The following is a 13,987-nucleotide window of genomic DNA, read 5'->3' on the forward strand; positions in this document are numbered from 1 at the left end:
GAAGAAGAACCTTGTTTACTTGTCGACTCTGTTGTTGGCTTCCTGACTCATTTTAAAAAAGTTGAGAGAGAGAGAGAGGGCTGAGAGCATGAGTGAGCGAGAGAGAGAGAGAGAGAGAGAGAGAGAGAGAGAGCGGTGGTTAAGTGAGCTAGAGAGTGAATAAAGAGAGGGAGCTGTGGTAGCAAGAACAAAGCAGTGAATCTGAGAAATAAAACGTTATTTTCTGATTGTTTCATAATTATGTTCTAAAGCACAAAAAACACACCCACACCTCCACAAACCTCTGCACACCTCCGCACAACCCTGCAGAAAGGTGCTGCATTTCTGGATTTGGTGTGAATGCAGCCTAAGAGGCTAGTTGTGCTAGTGGCTCTGTGAGGCTGTGCGTTGGCACAGAGGGGCTTTGAGCTGAATGCATCACCATGCTAATATAATGACTATGCTTACATGTAGATTTTTAGCAGGAATGATGTTTATCATGGCCATCACTTAGAGGTATATAATGGAAAAGTAATGAGAGTAGCCTCGTCATCTCTTAGCACTAACATTTGCTAAGTATTACAAAACACAAAGTACAGCTGAGGTTGATGAGAATGTCATTAGTTTTAGTTAGTTAGTTAGTTAGTTAGTTAGTTAGTTAGTTAGTTAGTTAGTTAGTTAGTTAGTCATAAACCAAAAAGACAATTTAAGATGTAGAACTGGTAAAAAAATATCTCCAAAGTTATTACAATTCATCCTGAGAGGGACATGAGTCAACCTCATGGTGGCACTCGAGGAGAAGTCCAGAGATAACAAAACTCATCAGGATCCATCATCTCTGAACCATATTTGTACAAAATCTGGTATCAATCTGTAAAATAGATGTTCAGATATTTCACTGGATAAGTCAAAACTTTGACTTGCTGCTGGCACTACATGAAAAGCCAAGGGATCACCAAAGTCACCAGGATTCATGTTCTGGTTACCATGGATATATGTACCAAATTCCATGGCAACACATCTGAAATTTCCTGAGATATTAAAGTCTGGACCAAAGTGGCAGACCGACCAACATTATTATCCTTGGAGCCACGCAGCTATAGTAGTGTGGCTAAAAACAAAGAAACTAAATCAGTAGAGATTCACTTAAACAAGCAATTACACCAATATCGCCCACTTGATCTATTCTGATGAGCGTCAGTAAAGGTTAGTAAGTGTTTAAACCATGTGAGGATATGTGCTATCTCCCTGGTTCCTGAGTAGGACAGAGCCAATTTAAATCTTTGTTGAACTGCTGATTGGCTTCCACAACACATTCCTTCCTATCCAACAGTCACTAATAAGCACACCCTCACCTGTTCCAAAATAAGTCTTGCACAATTGTGACACCCAATATTGTGCTTTTCAGACATTATATAATTTCAATGAACTTTGGTTTTTCCACAATTCCCATTTTGGAAGCGATAGAGATGAAAAACACACTCTCTGTGTCCATCTTCTGTGGTTTCTTCCAATTTAAGCAAACAGCTAAGTGACTCAGACAGTGAGTCACGCGTAAATAAAGCATAGTCATAAAGTGTACAGATAAAGTCCAGGGGTTCAGGTGCTTTTAAACTGAAAGCTACAGTAAAATGGGCAGGACATTTGATTTAAGTGACTTTTAGCTTGCTGCGGTTGTTCACTCCAGACACTCCTCTCAGCATCTCAGACATGGCTGCCCTCCTGGGGTTGTCATGCACTACAGTGTCAAGTTTCCTGTGAGACTAAAACATCCATCTAGCAGCAGTCGTGTGCACAAAGCTTCTTTCCTCCCAGAGGTGTGCGTGTGAGATATGAGGGGAGTTATTCGCTGAAAGGGGCATGTTAACAATCTGGGGGGCATTTACACCTCAGTATTTCTGTGATATTCAGGCTTTTCACTCCTGAAGCACATGCTATATCCTTTCTCAAAAGCTTACACAGATCAGCAGTGAGTGTTTAAGGTTACGTGAATATTTTCATCTTCTCCTTAAAGCCGGGAGACATCTTCCCTCTTTCTCTTATTCAGTCTGCGCAGAAAAAAAATGCATATCACTCCTTCAAACTAGTAGTGGTAATTGCCAAAAATCATGACGGTCAACTGCATTAAACACAATTTGAAACCTTGACCTACAACTTCAGACCCAAACAAGAGATAATGAAATGTAATAGATTTAGTGATATATTAGGTAAAGGAGGTAAATTGAATTGAAACACTATATACCTATACCAATAACTAACCTGAAATATGTTTGAGATACAGTAAATGTCCTTTAAATGTTATTTCACTGTGTCTCTGCTTTACTGGACAGCTCACAAATGATGCTCACAAAAAATGATATATACAACAAAGAAAGAGATATGTTGGCTTAAGCAGACTGAGAGCTCAGGATGTTACTCGCTCCTTTCAGAACCTGCACCGCAGTGGCTCATGAAAGAAGTCTGAGGAGACTGACAAAACTTGTTGGAGTTAACAGGCCACAAATAAATGACAGCTCAGTACAGCAGCAGTGTGCAGAAGGACATTTGAGAAAGCACACATCATTTAACCTTGAATTGGATGAGCTGCAGCAGCAGAGGGCTACGCCACTTTCCAATCCAGTCAGCAAAGAACAAGAAAATGAGGCGATGTGAGCCATCGCATTGAGATGACCAAGGGGCAAAAGAATAAATCTAAGAAATCCTGGTTTGTGATGTGGCACACTGGTGACAGGGTCTGGATGCAGCCTTCATGGTCACAATGCACTCTTTGTTCAAATAGACATATGCATGTCATTTCACATGCACTCGTTGCTTCTAAAGTGTTCAATGAATATGATAGTTTCCTCCCATTGCCCGTGCACTCATAACCAAACAGAGCACCTTTGGGATGATGTGATGTTGATTGCAGCATGAATGCATCACTATGGAGTCAGCATGGATCAAACCTCCCTGAGGACCGTTTACAACACCTTGTTGATTCTATGCTTCCATGAAACGGCAAAACTCGGCTTCCACCTCATTAAACACACAGCTTATATACAATGTGTAGTATATTTGGAGACCTAAACTAAAGTTATCTTTCTCATCCAAGAAGAGTTTGAGTCCAGAAAAAAAGCAATTTCCTGCATCTGCTACCTGAAATTGAAATGCCAGCAAGATGACAGTTGCCCATTGACATCATTGTACATTAAAAAAAAAAAAAACGGTGATGGAGGGGAGCAGAATACCATGCCTCTTAAATTAGATTCACATTTTCAAAGTTATCACGTTTCATTTTGTTGCAGAGATAGTGTCAAGCTCATATTTCACATTAATCACGAAGTGTCAGGGGCATTGCCTAGACATCTGTCATGCATATGTAATAACTCATCAGGCTTTTATCGGAATCACTGAAACAAATTTTCCCGTGCAAAGCAGGAGTCGTGTGTGTGTTTGAGAGTATGTTGGTTAGGCTGAGATCATTATTGAGGTTTTGTGACATGCTATTACTTCTAAATAACAATTAGAGTGGCAGAAACAAGGCCGAGTGCATGGCCCAGTCAGATAAATTATGCCCTCCTGTTGCAGTGCCTGCGCTAAATTAATGACGATTTATGTTCTCAAAACACAGAGTAACCAGAAAACGGAAGCACCTGTTTGCAATAATAGCCATACAAAAATATAACATTACTGAAAATACAAAAAAAAGAGAGAGAGACCGAAACACAACTCATAAAACTGAGTTTGACTATTTTACATTTTGCAAAAAAAACCAAAAAACAAAAAGAAAGTGTTTTCTTTCTGTAGGCTACAGGCATCATTGACTTCGATGATTTTCATGTACGTTGATCTCAAGGTTTCCATCAATCATATAATTGATAAACAGCATCCATTCCTCGCTGCTGTCCGGGCCAGGTTTTGATACAGCGCCGCCACTTGCCGGAGCACTTGGATTGGCTGAAGGAGCAAGGTAGCCCGCAGAGACTGCTCCTTACCCCGGTTCAGTCCCGTCAGTGGAGCGCGAGGCGCGGCGCACGCACACACTCGCCTGCACGCGTGGAAGGTGCGACAGACAGGGGACTCACCGGAGGACTTTGATATTGGTGTGGGACTAAAGCGGAGCATGAATTTGCCATCAAGACATCGATCCACATCTCAAGACAAACCAAGTGAACCTTTCAAGGGAAACGCAAACGGAGACAGATTTTAATGCAACATCCTCTGTGACGGAGGGCGCAGCCGCCTCTTTTATTTCATTAACTGTCACACCGTTCTTATGTGTGCAAAAACACAGGGCTGGATATATTTACTCCATAGGCATTTTTTGCGCACGGGGTTTTGAGGGGTGATCATTTGGACTGCAGCAGCGCACAACGAGCGACAATTGTGTGTTTGAGCGCAATTTCTCAGTGACTCGGACTTGCCTCAGAGCGGAGTTTGACTCCTCATCATGGGGTACGGTGCACAAACTGACCGAGAAGGAGGAAGAGTGCCGAGATCTTCTACGGAGATGCTGACCGTGTCCTGGCTTTTTCTTTTTCTCCTGGTGGATATCGGAGTGGCTCAAGGTAAATTTAAAAAAAAGTGTATTATTGACCTTTGAACTTGGCTTTACTTTCGGCAAAAGTTCTGTGAACTCCTGCAGGCTACAACAGGAGTGTAGTGGACTGGAAAAACCACCAGAGAAAAATAGTTTACCCTCCTCTCCCACTGAGCTATTTAAAAAAGATGAAGGATAAATCCAGCCTGTAGCCAGTGTCAAAGCAAGTAGGCCTTCAGTATTGTCCTCGCAAAGTATGTAGGTTACATTATAGGAAGATAAAGCATAAAGGGCTGAATTTTCGAAAATTATTTTTGACGAGATTATTCACAGATTTCAGAGTAACCTTTTGGGATTTAGGCTGATAGATGAGCACAACTGAATACACATAAAAGAGGTGGCTTAAAAAGGGATGATAAAAGTTTCCTTTAAGAGATTGAGCAGTGTTTATTTCAGTTGTGTAAGCCACAATTGGTATTTGCAGAAACATCACATCTGTTTCTCCAAACCAAGAAACGCTGTTGTGTTCCAAAACAGTTTCAGAGATACCATCAAAATGAAATCGAGCCCATGTTTAGTCTGCTTTTTTAGTGATTGTTGTGCTAAATAGATTTACTAATTTAAAAATGGTTGTGCACATGAAAAAATATTTAAAAAAAAAATTCTAATCAGCTTATTCTGAATTATGGCAAAATATAAGGCTCATACTGCTATTAATCTACTTTCACCTGGACATTGCTCACTCAGAGAAAGCCTTCTAGATGAGAGGATGAATTCACTCTTTAAACATTCACTGCTGGTCAGTTTCCAGTTTTAAACAATAATTCACAAAATGATCCATTCTTGGTTAGATCTTGATTTGGCATACACCTGAAAAGTTAAATTTTAAAATGAAATATCCATCCTTTGAAAACAGGCACACCCGCTAATGATGGATGGTAGTAAAGTCCAGTAAAGCTGTTAAAGCTGTTAAATAGTCTCGACCTTTGCTCAGAAGACAGGTATTTACAAGGACTGAATAATCTGTATTTATTTAAAAAACTGACAAGTGAAGTTCAGGAGGGAATTTTCATTTTCAACAGAACACTTGGCACATAAACACGTATTATTTCTCGCTGTATTATATGACCAGTGAGTCATTTTGATGCTTGTCTTCAGCCTCTTACTTCAGAGCAGAGTCGTACGTTGAAAGGTGTTTTCTGTAAACTGCGGTAGTTGTCAGTTAAGCATTGAGATAATGCCACAACACCTGAAGCCATTTACTTAATCTGCTCCCTCCTGAGTCAGATTGTCAAACAAAGGCAGCTAGGAGGAAACCATCTGCGTGTTCAGTTATGTGATTGTGCATGTATGTCAGATGCCAAGTGTGTACGCCTCTGGAATTGAGGTAGGTGGTCTACTCCTTCTCGAATGAACCACGGCTGAATAACGTGATGAGATTGGGGATGGGGGGGGGGGGAGGTGGGGAGCAGATTTTTGCTTGCAGAGGACAGACTCCATCTCCTACAAGAAAAGGCCTAACATGTTTCTTTGGAAGTTGAGGCTTTGCTGCTCATGCGAGAGCAACACAACCTTAAATTGGAGGTCCAAGCACATATCCTTGGGTTGTGGGTTGAGGGTCTGTGAGCAACCTTATCTAGCTGCTCCAGACCTTCATCTCACTCCTACATAGTTAATGAGCAAATGAGGGAGAGGAAGAATGAAAAACAGCACAGGTCCGGTTTCTGAAGGGCAGGGTGAGATGACATAATACCCATTGCAGAGTCCCAGAGAGCCCTCTGTCATTGACTAGATGGGAATACGAACAAGGTCCTTCTCTGTCCATTAAAGAAGTCAATACACCAGGAGAACATTGTTTGAGACTAATTAATGGGCCCCGCTATTTTTGGGCACTGATGAGCTCTACTCATTTCCAAATCGCTGGAGAGTCACTTCTTCAGTGTAAAACTACTGGTGATTAAAGTGGCTCACTTATGCAGGCGCTCCTTGTGGAAAATACAACACCGACTCTTTCCTGCATATTTTGTTTTAGAGTCATTTGAACTTATTTTCAATACCGTTATACTTTGCTATATTTCATATGGCTATTGCAGTTTATTTTTTTTTACTTTTTGACTTTGCCTTTGAGGGCACTCTGACTTGCTCTCATCCCATCTAGACATAAGTGAGCGCTGGGAAATAAGAGTGCTCATTAACCTGCTGAACTCTTGACGAAGGAGACAGGTTGAGACAGATATAAGCTGGGAGCTGCCAGAAAGGTAGCTGAGAGCTCTGTGACAGCAGCTTGATTGGAAACCCTTGGTGCAAGAACAGATGTACTTCTGGTATTTCCAGCACAGCGGCAGAGTTGTACAGTATGTGCAGTGTCCGTGTCTGTGTGTGTGTTGTTTTAAAAGTTGATGGAGGATGTCAAGTTGTTATGGGAATATATAGAATGCTTCCCCTTTTTTTTTAAAAAAGGATAGTATGAAGAAAAAAACAACAAGAGATATTTGAAACAGATTTTCTTTTGGGGGGGAATTGAATGCAAGAATTGTTCATTAGCCATGAAACAGACTGACCACTGAATCTAGGAGAAAGCTACAGTTTCTTTTCTGATTTCACATATTAAATAGACCAAAAAGGAAAGTACTTGAAAAAAAAGGAGATGTGTTTTAAGAGGCATTTCTTAACCTTATACTTTAGGAAAGCTCCAAGGTATAAGAAAAAACATTCAAGTGTTTTGAGAGGAAGAAAATCAAATTTTTCACGGTTTTCTTTTCGGATTTTTTTCTTTTTACTTTTCAAAGCTGACTTCTAATATATCTCAACACTGATATTCATACACTGTAAATCTGTGTTAGGCAGTGGATACTTTCGGTATGCTGGCCTTCCTCGGATTAGTTCAGTTTTTCCACAATGCTGCTCTTATGTCTCTCTTTGATGATGTGTCCTCTGAGGATTGTTTATGGAGGGAAAAGTTAAAGGATCTTTAATATATATGGCCTCTAAAATATTGTGACTCAGTGCACAGTAAGACTTTGCCGCTATTTTCCGCACACGACCCTCTTTTCAGACTGATGCCAGCACTGCCTTAAGAATGCAGGTAAAAGTGAATGTTATTCCTATCATTATAATTCTAACAGGCTTCCCTGTGGCCTGACAACTGGCTCCTTGGAGGCCGCTAACATTACAACCACTGCGGTCATTCTATAAACAGGGCCTGTATGCACAATGAGCACATTGTGCGTAAGGAGCTGCACTTATAAATTACCTCCTAGATAGCCCTTTGCCAGCATGCACGAGCCTCCGATATGACACACTTACTGTACACGCAGGCAATTTTATGTAACTGAAGGGCATTAACATTCACTAACACACTCCCCTACACTCGGGTGAAGAGGGCAAAGTAAACAGTATGTACAGTATGGTCTGACAGTGCTGAGCGGGGTCAGAGGTGCGTGCTGGTTGCTAGCTGAGCCAGAGACGGAGCATGGTAGGGAGTGATAATTACTGTGAAAAGTGGCTGCTGAGTTGGCTTCCCTGCTCCACTTGATGTCATATCCTATTGTTGTGAAGGCAAAAAATATACATGGTGCTGCTTTAGGGCTGGGAATAGTTCTGCAGTCATCTGGTGGACGAGGATATTTTCTGCTGTGCTGGTGGAAGCACATACCGTAACTGTCATTGTAGGCAAGGATTTTAGATGTACTGAAGTCATGAGTCCAAATTACTGTAGTGCAACCCAGCCTGCAGGTGAAATTATGATATGTAGTATCGTATGTTTATATTGTTTTTCAAATTTAACTATTTAATTGTATTTCCTGGAACTTTGATCTCCCCTCATGATGGTCTAAATGCATTTTCAGAGCCTTCTACACGCTGTCAGGATGTAATTGAGCCAAACTGAATAAGTTTTGCCTAAAATCTATCAAATTTAAAGATAGTGCATAAAAACAAAATGGGTTTTAAAAAATTCCCAGGAGCAATGCTGAGAATGTGACCTCAGTGTCAATGGTAGCTACAGCCCTTATTGTAGCTCCTGAGTTGATTCCTATATTTTTTGCCACCAGATACGAGTGGTTCACCCAAGTGTTTATTCTGTGGTGGAAGGATGCCTCTTTGAGTAACCTACCAAAAGTTTTCCACTTTCCTTTCCAAATGAGGTTTTTCCTTGTCATCTTTATTTGTTGCTTTTACATTGCTGGCATTGTGAAACCATTTGAAACTAGAGCTCAAGTAAACTTGACTTAACTTTTTACTGGAGATTGTGAAAGTGATTACTGATTCCTGTGGGCTATCATCTCCCTTCCTTCCTGAGAGGCAGACGAAAAAGATGGAAAAAAGAGGTGCGGCGATAGGAGTGAGAAGAGGGTGATTGCAAGGACACAAAAGAGGCAAGTGGGACAGAAAGATTAGTGGAGATGAGAGGGAGCTGAAGGTAGAAGTGGGGAGAGAGAGAGAGAGGGAGAGAGAGAGAAGGTTGAAAACAAGGTATGGAGCGAGGAGGACAGGGACGGACAGGGGAGGAGAGGAGAGTGTGTCATTAATCACCCAGTGTGACACTCTGAACTACAGGGGAGCTTCACAGTGCAACATTCACTTCTATTAGCAGTCCATTAGCAGAGCTCAGCACAAGTAGCAGCACTTGACAGGCAGGCCTGTGCCAGAATGGCTGACCTGTGTCTCCACACAGAGTATACTGCACCACCTAGATAGTCCATGTTTGTGTGTGTGTGTGTGTTTTCTAAGAGTTTTTGTGAGGGAAAGGTAAGTCAAAGTGCACTACAGGCCAGAGATTATTACTGTGGCATTTTATGGCAAGTTTAGCTTTTTAGACCATGGACAGCAAATGAAAATAATTGTATAAAAGGTTCCCACTTTCAATCATGCTACTGGATGAGATTGGGCATAATGATTGCAGAGATGATGGTGGTGGTGGTGACCTGATTTCCTACCTGTGATATCCCCTCTGCCAGAAAATGGCTCTTCAAAGTTGAGATGGCTGATGCATTAGCGGTACAGTCATTTCTCATTCAAAGGCTTGTTGGCCTCTTACTCGCCAAGAGCCCTGTGATTACAGGATCCCAGCCAAGGGGAAAGGGGGTGTGGACCACTGTCCCTGCTCTTGGTCTACAGTTCATTTATGATTAGAGATCAGAGCCGACAGTCAGAAAATCAGGGGTTGGGGGCGGGGGGGGATAGAGAGGAGGACGGAGCCAAAGGGGGAGAGAGAAGTGATTACGAGTTAAGTGGCCCTTCTCATGCCATTATAAGCAGCAGGCCTGACAGAGCACATCATGAGTGAGTATAAGTACACACTCCACTCCAGCCCTTTAATTTGGCATCATGGCCTCCCCCCCGGTGCTCAACCACTAATGTCCTCCTACATTTTTGTGTTCCTAACAGGAAATCAGTCAAGGAGATGTCATTATAAATGCAGGTAACTAACTCTGAGGGGTACAAAAGAATTTTGGATGGAAGGAACTTTTTGTTTTACATACTTTATGCTGGACATGTCCTGATAATTTAGCAATATAATCAATAACTGTTAACTGCATATCTTCATGTTTGTTATATAACTGTGTGATAAACATCAGAATTTTGCCATAATTTAGCTGATGTAACCATCTGTGGACACAGCAAAAATGAATATCCTGTGCTGTTGCCATATATGCTACTCTACCTAGCAAAGAGGATTAGGGTGCAAAATAGACAGAGTTAGGGAGGATTTGAGATGCTGCTGGAATGCTGGTACTCTTATGTATGCACACAGATACTATAAAAAGCTTAAAGAGCGAATGAGCAGTAAAAGGCTGGCCGTCAGTAGGATTGCTGTTATTTCCCTGATGTCCTTTAACGGTGTTCCCTTCAGTCTTGGTTCCCCAGCCCAGCATGGAACATGGAACAGCCTAGGTAACTACTGCACAGCGGCACAGGCCTAACATGGTACTGAAAGATAAGAGAAGCTCCAACAGTAGGCCAAAAATTTAGGCCAAACATGCTCTGCATGCAGTTTGAAGATGTGAGATAATCCTAGCTTTACACAGTTGTTGGATGCCTACGGGGCCGAGGAGCAGCACGCTCAAAGTTAGAGAAATACACCTTCAAATCTCTCTAAAAGTGGAGGACTAGTCTCAACCACACTACAAGTTATATACAGCAGCTAATATCACATTTACAAATAATTTAGATTACAATAGCCCACATAAAACATCTGAAGTTCCTCCAGAATATTATTGTTAGAATTTTGTATGTACTTGATAAAATGATGATGAAAAAAAATGTTAGAGCTTTGGAGAAAGTGTAACATATTTTCTTACCTTTAATTTGACCTGCTACTGATCCTGTAGACATTGAGTAATTGAGTTAAACAAAGCTAATATCACCTACCTACCTTCAAACTGCAAACATGAATTGTGCAAGCATGAAAAAACATCCAGAATTTGTTGAATTAGTAGTAAAATATTATAGCAAGAAATATTCATATATATGGAATAGTAAATATTCCACATAAAACAAACTATCCTTTAAATTAATGCATTTTGGCTTTAATACCGTAGATGACAAGAGCATTAATTCACAGACTGCTAAAAACAGACTTGAGAACAGATATCATCATCTCATGGTGCTCTTTCAGTCTGCTCTGTCGCTGTCATGGCACCTTTGATGATAACGCTATAGGCTATATGTTCAAGTCTGATGAGAGAGGCTACTACTGAGTACTACTGAGGCGGTAATGATTGAGATGATATCAGCGGTGACTCATAACACCTGAGTCACACACGCAGTGTGGAGGCTTTGGCAATCACCTGAATTTTCATGTCTCTATGGAAATCCAGCTTTCTCTCCAGAATGGAAATACAGCTGCTATCTTTCCCTCTGTTCTGTCTCTGATTGACAAAGCTAAACCCTTAATCCTGGCTTTGCCCCGTCTTGTGCTCAGAGCCGGAGCCTCACTAGTGGAATGGGACTAAAGCAAATATATAAAAGCTTTCCTGAAGAATAGGAACAGTATTCATCTGTAATAAGTCATTTGCCAAGCTAGTGTGTATTCTGTTAAACTCTCAAGTGGACACATCCATATACACGTTTTATATACCTGCAGACTGAGACTCTTTGGTTCATTTTGTTGTTGAATGTGTCACATCTCTGCATTGTGAAGAGGGGTGGTGGTTTCCAGACGCTGCACTAATGTCTGGTTGGGGAGGCTTGTGGTCTATGTATGTCAGCAGAACAGAGAGAGGAGTGGGGGGTGGGGGAGTGGGGTGGGGTGGGGGGGCAGCATGGGACCACTGGTCTCGGCTGAAACATGAGAGCAGGAGACCCACGCTCCCCATTTCCTGTCTCCACTTTATCAGCATCTTGGTCTCTGTTATTTCTGTGCTCTTAAAGCATCCGATGAAAGCCTTGCCACAGATAAATGTTTGTGCCTCCTTGCTTTTTATGGGGCTCAAATGAGGGACTTCATCCGCCTGCCCCCCTCCTTTATTCTCTTTTTTCCTCCATTCCTGTGTCTGCTTTGAGATGCCACAAGAGAAGTTATAGCCTCTGGTTTACATTATAGTTCCTTAAAGATGAGCTCGGGACGCCAATAAGGACAATGCTTGTTCTTGTTCTTCTAAAGGAATAAAGTTTTACAAGACATTAGGGAGAGGGCACGAGAAAAGGCAAATTATTTGACCATACCACATTTTGTGTTTTCTTTGAAAAAATAATCGTTTCCACCCATAGATTCATTCAGCTACATCTGTGGAATGAGAGGTAATATTCACTTAAAAAGAAACTCATAGCTGTGTCCTTAACAGTCCCTGTCTCTTTAACCTCTGATCACCACATACAATATTTTCATCCTCACATAATGCAGTGTGCTTCTGCTTTCATAAGAACATAGTGTTGTGTATGTGTATGTCTTTGTGTGCACATGGTCTTGTTTGTCTGCATATGGTGGCAGTGTGTATGCTGGTGTGTGTGCGTGTGTGTGTGTGTGTGTGTGTGTGTGTGTGTGTGTGTACGTGTGTGTGTGTGTTTATTCAATAATAACAGAGTCCGAGAAAGTCTGTTTCAGATAAATCTGTGTGAATACCAGACCATTCATCCCCAGGAAATCAATCTTTCTCATAATTCCCCTCATTTTTCTTCCATCTGTTATCTACAGAGCTGCCAAACAGACTTTTAAACAGAGCAGACCATTACCAGAGGGCAGAATTAAATGTGTGTCAGAATGCCAGCCTGTAAAGTTGTTGTTTTTACTGAGTTAAATGAGGTGCTAAATTAAAGCTTCACAATTGGTATGCACTGTTGTATGATTAATCTGCCCCCCAACCTTCTGTGTGCTCCTGTTGGTAGAAGCAGAGAGGAGTCAAAATGTGTGTTAAAAGTCAGGGATGTTTAAAAAAAAACAAAAAAAACGATGCTATTGAAATCATGCTTGACTGTTGAAGACATGTGATGAATGGGTGTTTTTGTCTTTTTTTGTGTGTGTGTAATTACTCCGTACAAGTCTCAGCAAACACTGTGGAATTTATCAACAGCATCTCGGAAAACATTTTGTTTTCACAGTCAGGTCTCGAAACTAAAGACGAGTTTCAGAGTGGAGTTAGCTCACCCAACCCCATCACCAACCCTAACACCCTACTGCGTGACCTCTTTTCTTCATTTTGGGCTTTGTTACTGTGAGTCCAGTAATAGTTTGTAACTCGAGATTGCTGTTGGGTGTCAGCACTTTCCTGTGTTTGTACAGCGTGTGTTTGTGAGCCTGTGTGTGTGTGCCATATCTACATGATCAGTCCCAAGTGACCTAAGTACTGGCAGACAGTGTTTAACTGGGGCAAGCTCAATGGGTCTCATTTAAATGGGGCCCAGACAGAAGCCCCACGGTGAAGGGTTACTTTATGACTCTTAACATGTAAAACATGCAGTCGAAGCTGCTACAATTTGTGTGCTTGCCAGTGAAGGCAAACTGTACTGCATTCTTTTTCTTCTTCTTCTTCAGGAATCTATCAGGGAACCAAAAAGCACTGCTAATGTTAAAAATCTGCCAATTTAAGGGCTTCCATGTGGAGAATAAGTGCCTGTGTTGACTTTGATTTGCATGCATTCTTCAGTTAATGAAAGCTATTGAGATGAGGCTGATAATGACAGAAAGCAGTCTGCATAGCTCTGAAAGTTCACTGCTGTAAATGTCAGAATTATTTATGAGCTCAAAGTGTCAGTCCCTGCTTGTCCTACATGATGTTAGAACACAAAAGGATTGAAAAAAATCAAGGAGTTGCCCTCACATTCACAATATTTCTGTAGCACAATGCACGCGTGTCCTCATTGGCCTAATGTGTGCTTCCTTTAATAAGTTAGGAATTATGTGCAGTACAGTAGATGAATGCAAATCTTCAAGTTATATAAGGGATCGGCAGTAGAGGAGAGCTTCCAGCTGTGCATTTGCCCCTTTCAAGGAGCTAACCAAACAGTAGGCAGAAGGTGAATAATGGATGTTGTTGTGGTGATTGCTCT

The 13,987-nt window shown here is 41.4% G+C and overlaps 1 protein-coding gene across 2 annotated transcripts in view; it reads left to right on the forward strand.

Annotated features, from left to right (window-relative positions):
• The first annotated feature begins 3,920 nt into the window (after positions 1 to 3,920).
• The window catches only part of unc5cb (unc-5 netrin receptor Cb), a 124,141-nt gene continuing 114,074 nt past the window's right edge, over positions 3,921 to 13,987 (forward strand). For both annotated transcript variants that reach the window (XM_067573831.1, XM_067573832.1), the window contains exon 1: positions 3,921 to 4,526. In XM_067573831.1, the coding sequence (XP_067429932.1) occupies positions 4,409 to 4,526 (118 nt within the window). In that variant the 5' untranslated portion in view covers positions 3,921 to 4,408. The remainder of the gene's footprint in view (positions 4,527 to 13,987) is intronic.

This window comes from Thunnus thynnus, chromosome 19 (assembly GCF_963924715.1).
Source record: "Thunnus thynnus chromosome 19, fThuThy2.1, whole genome shotgun sequence".
Taxonomy (NCBI): Eukaryota; Metazoa; Chordata; class Actinopteri; order Scombriformes; family Scombridae; genus Thunnus; species Thunnus thynnus.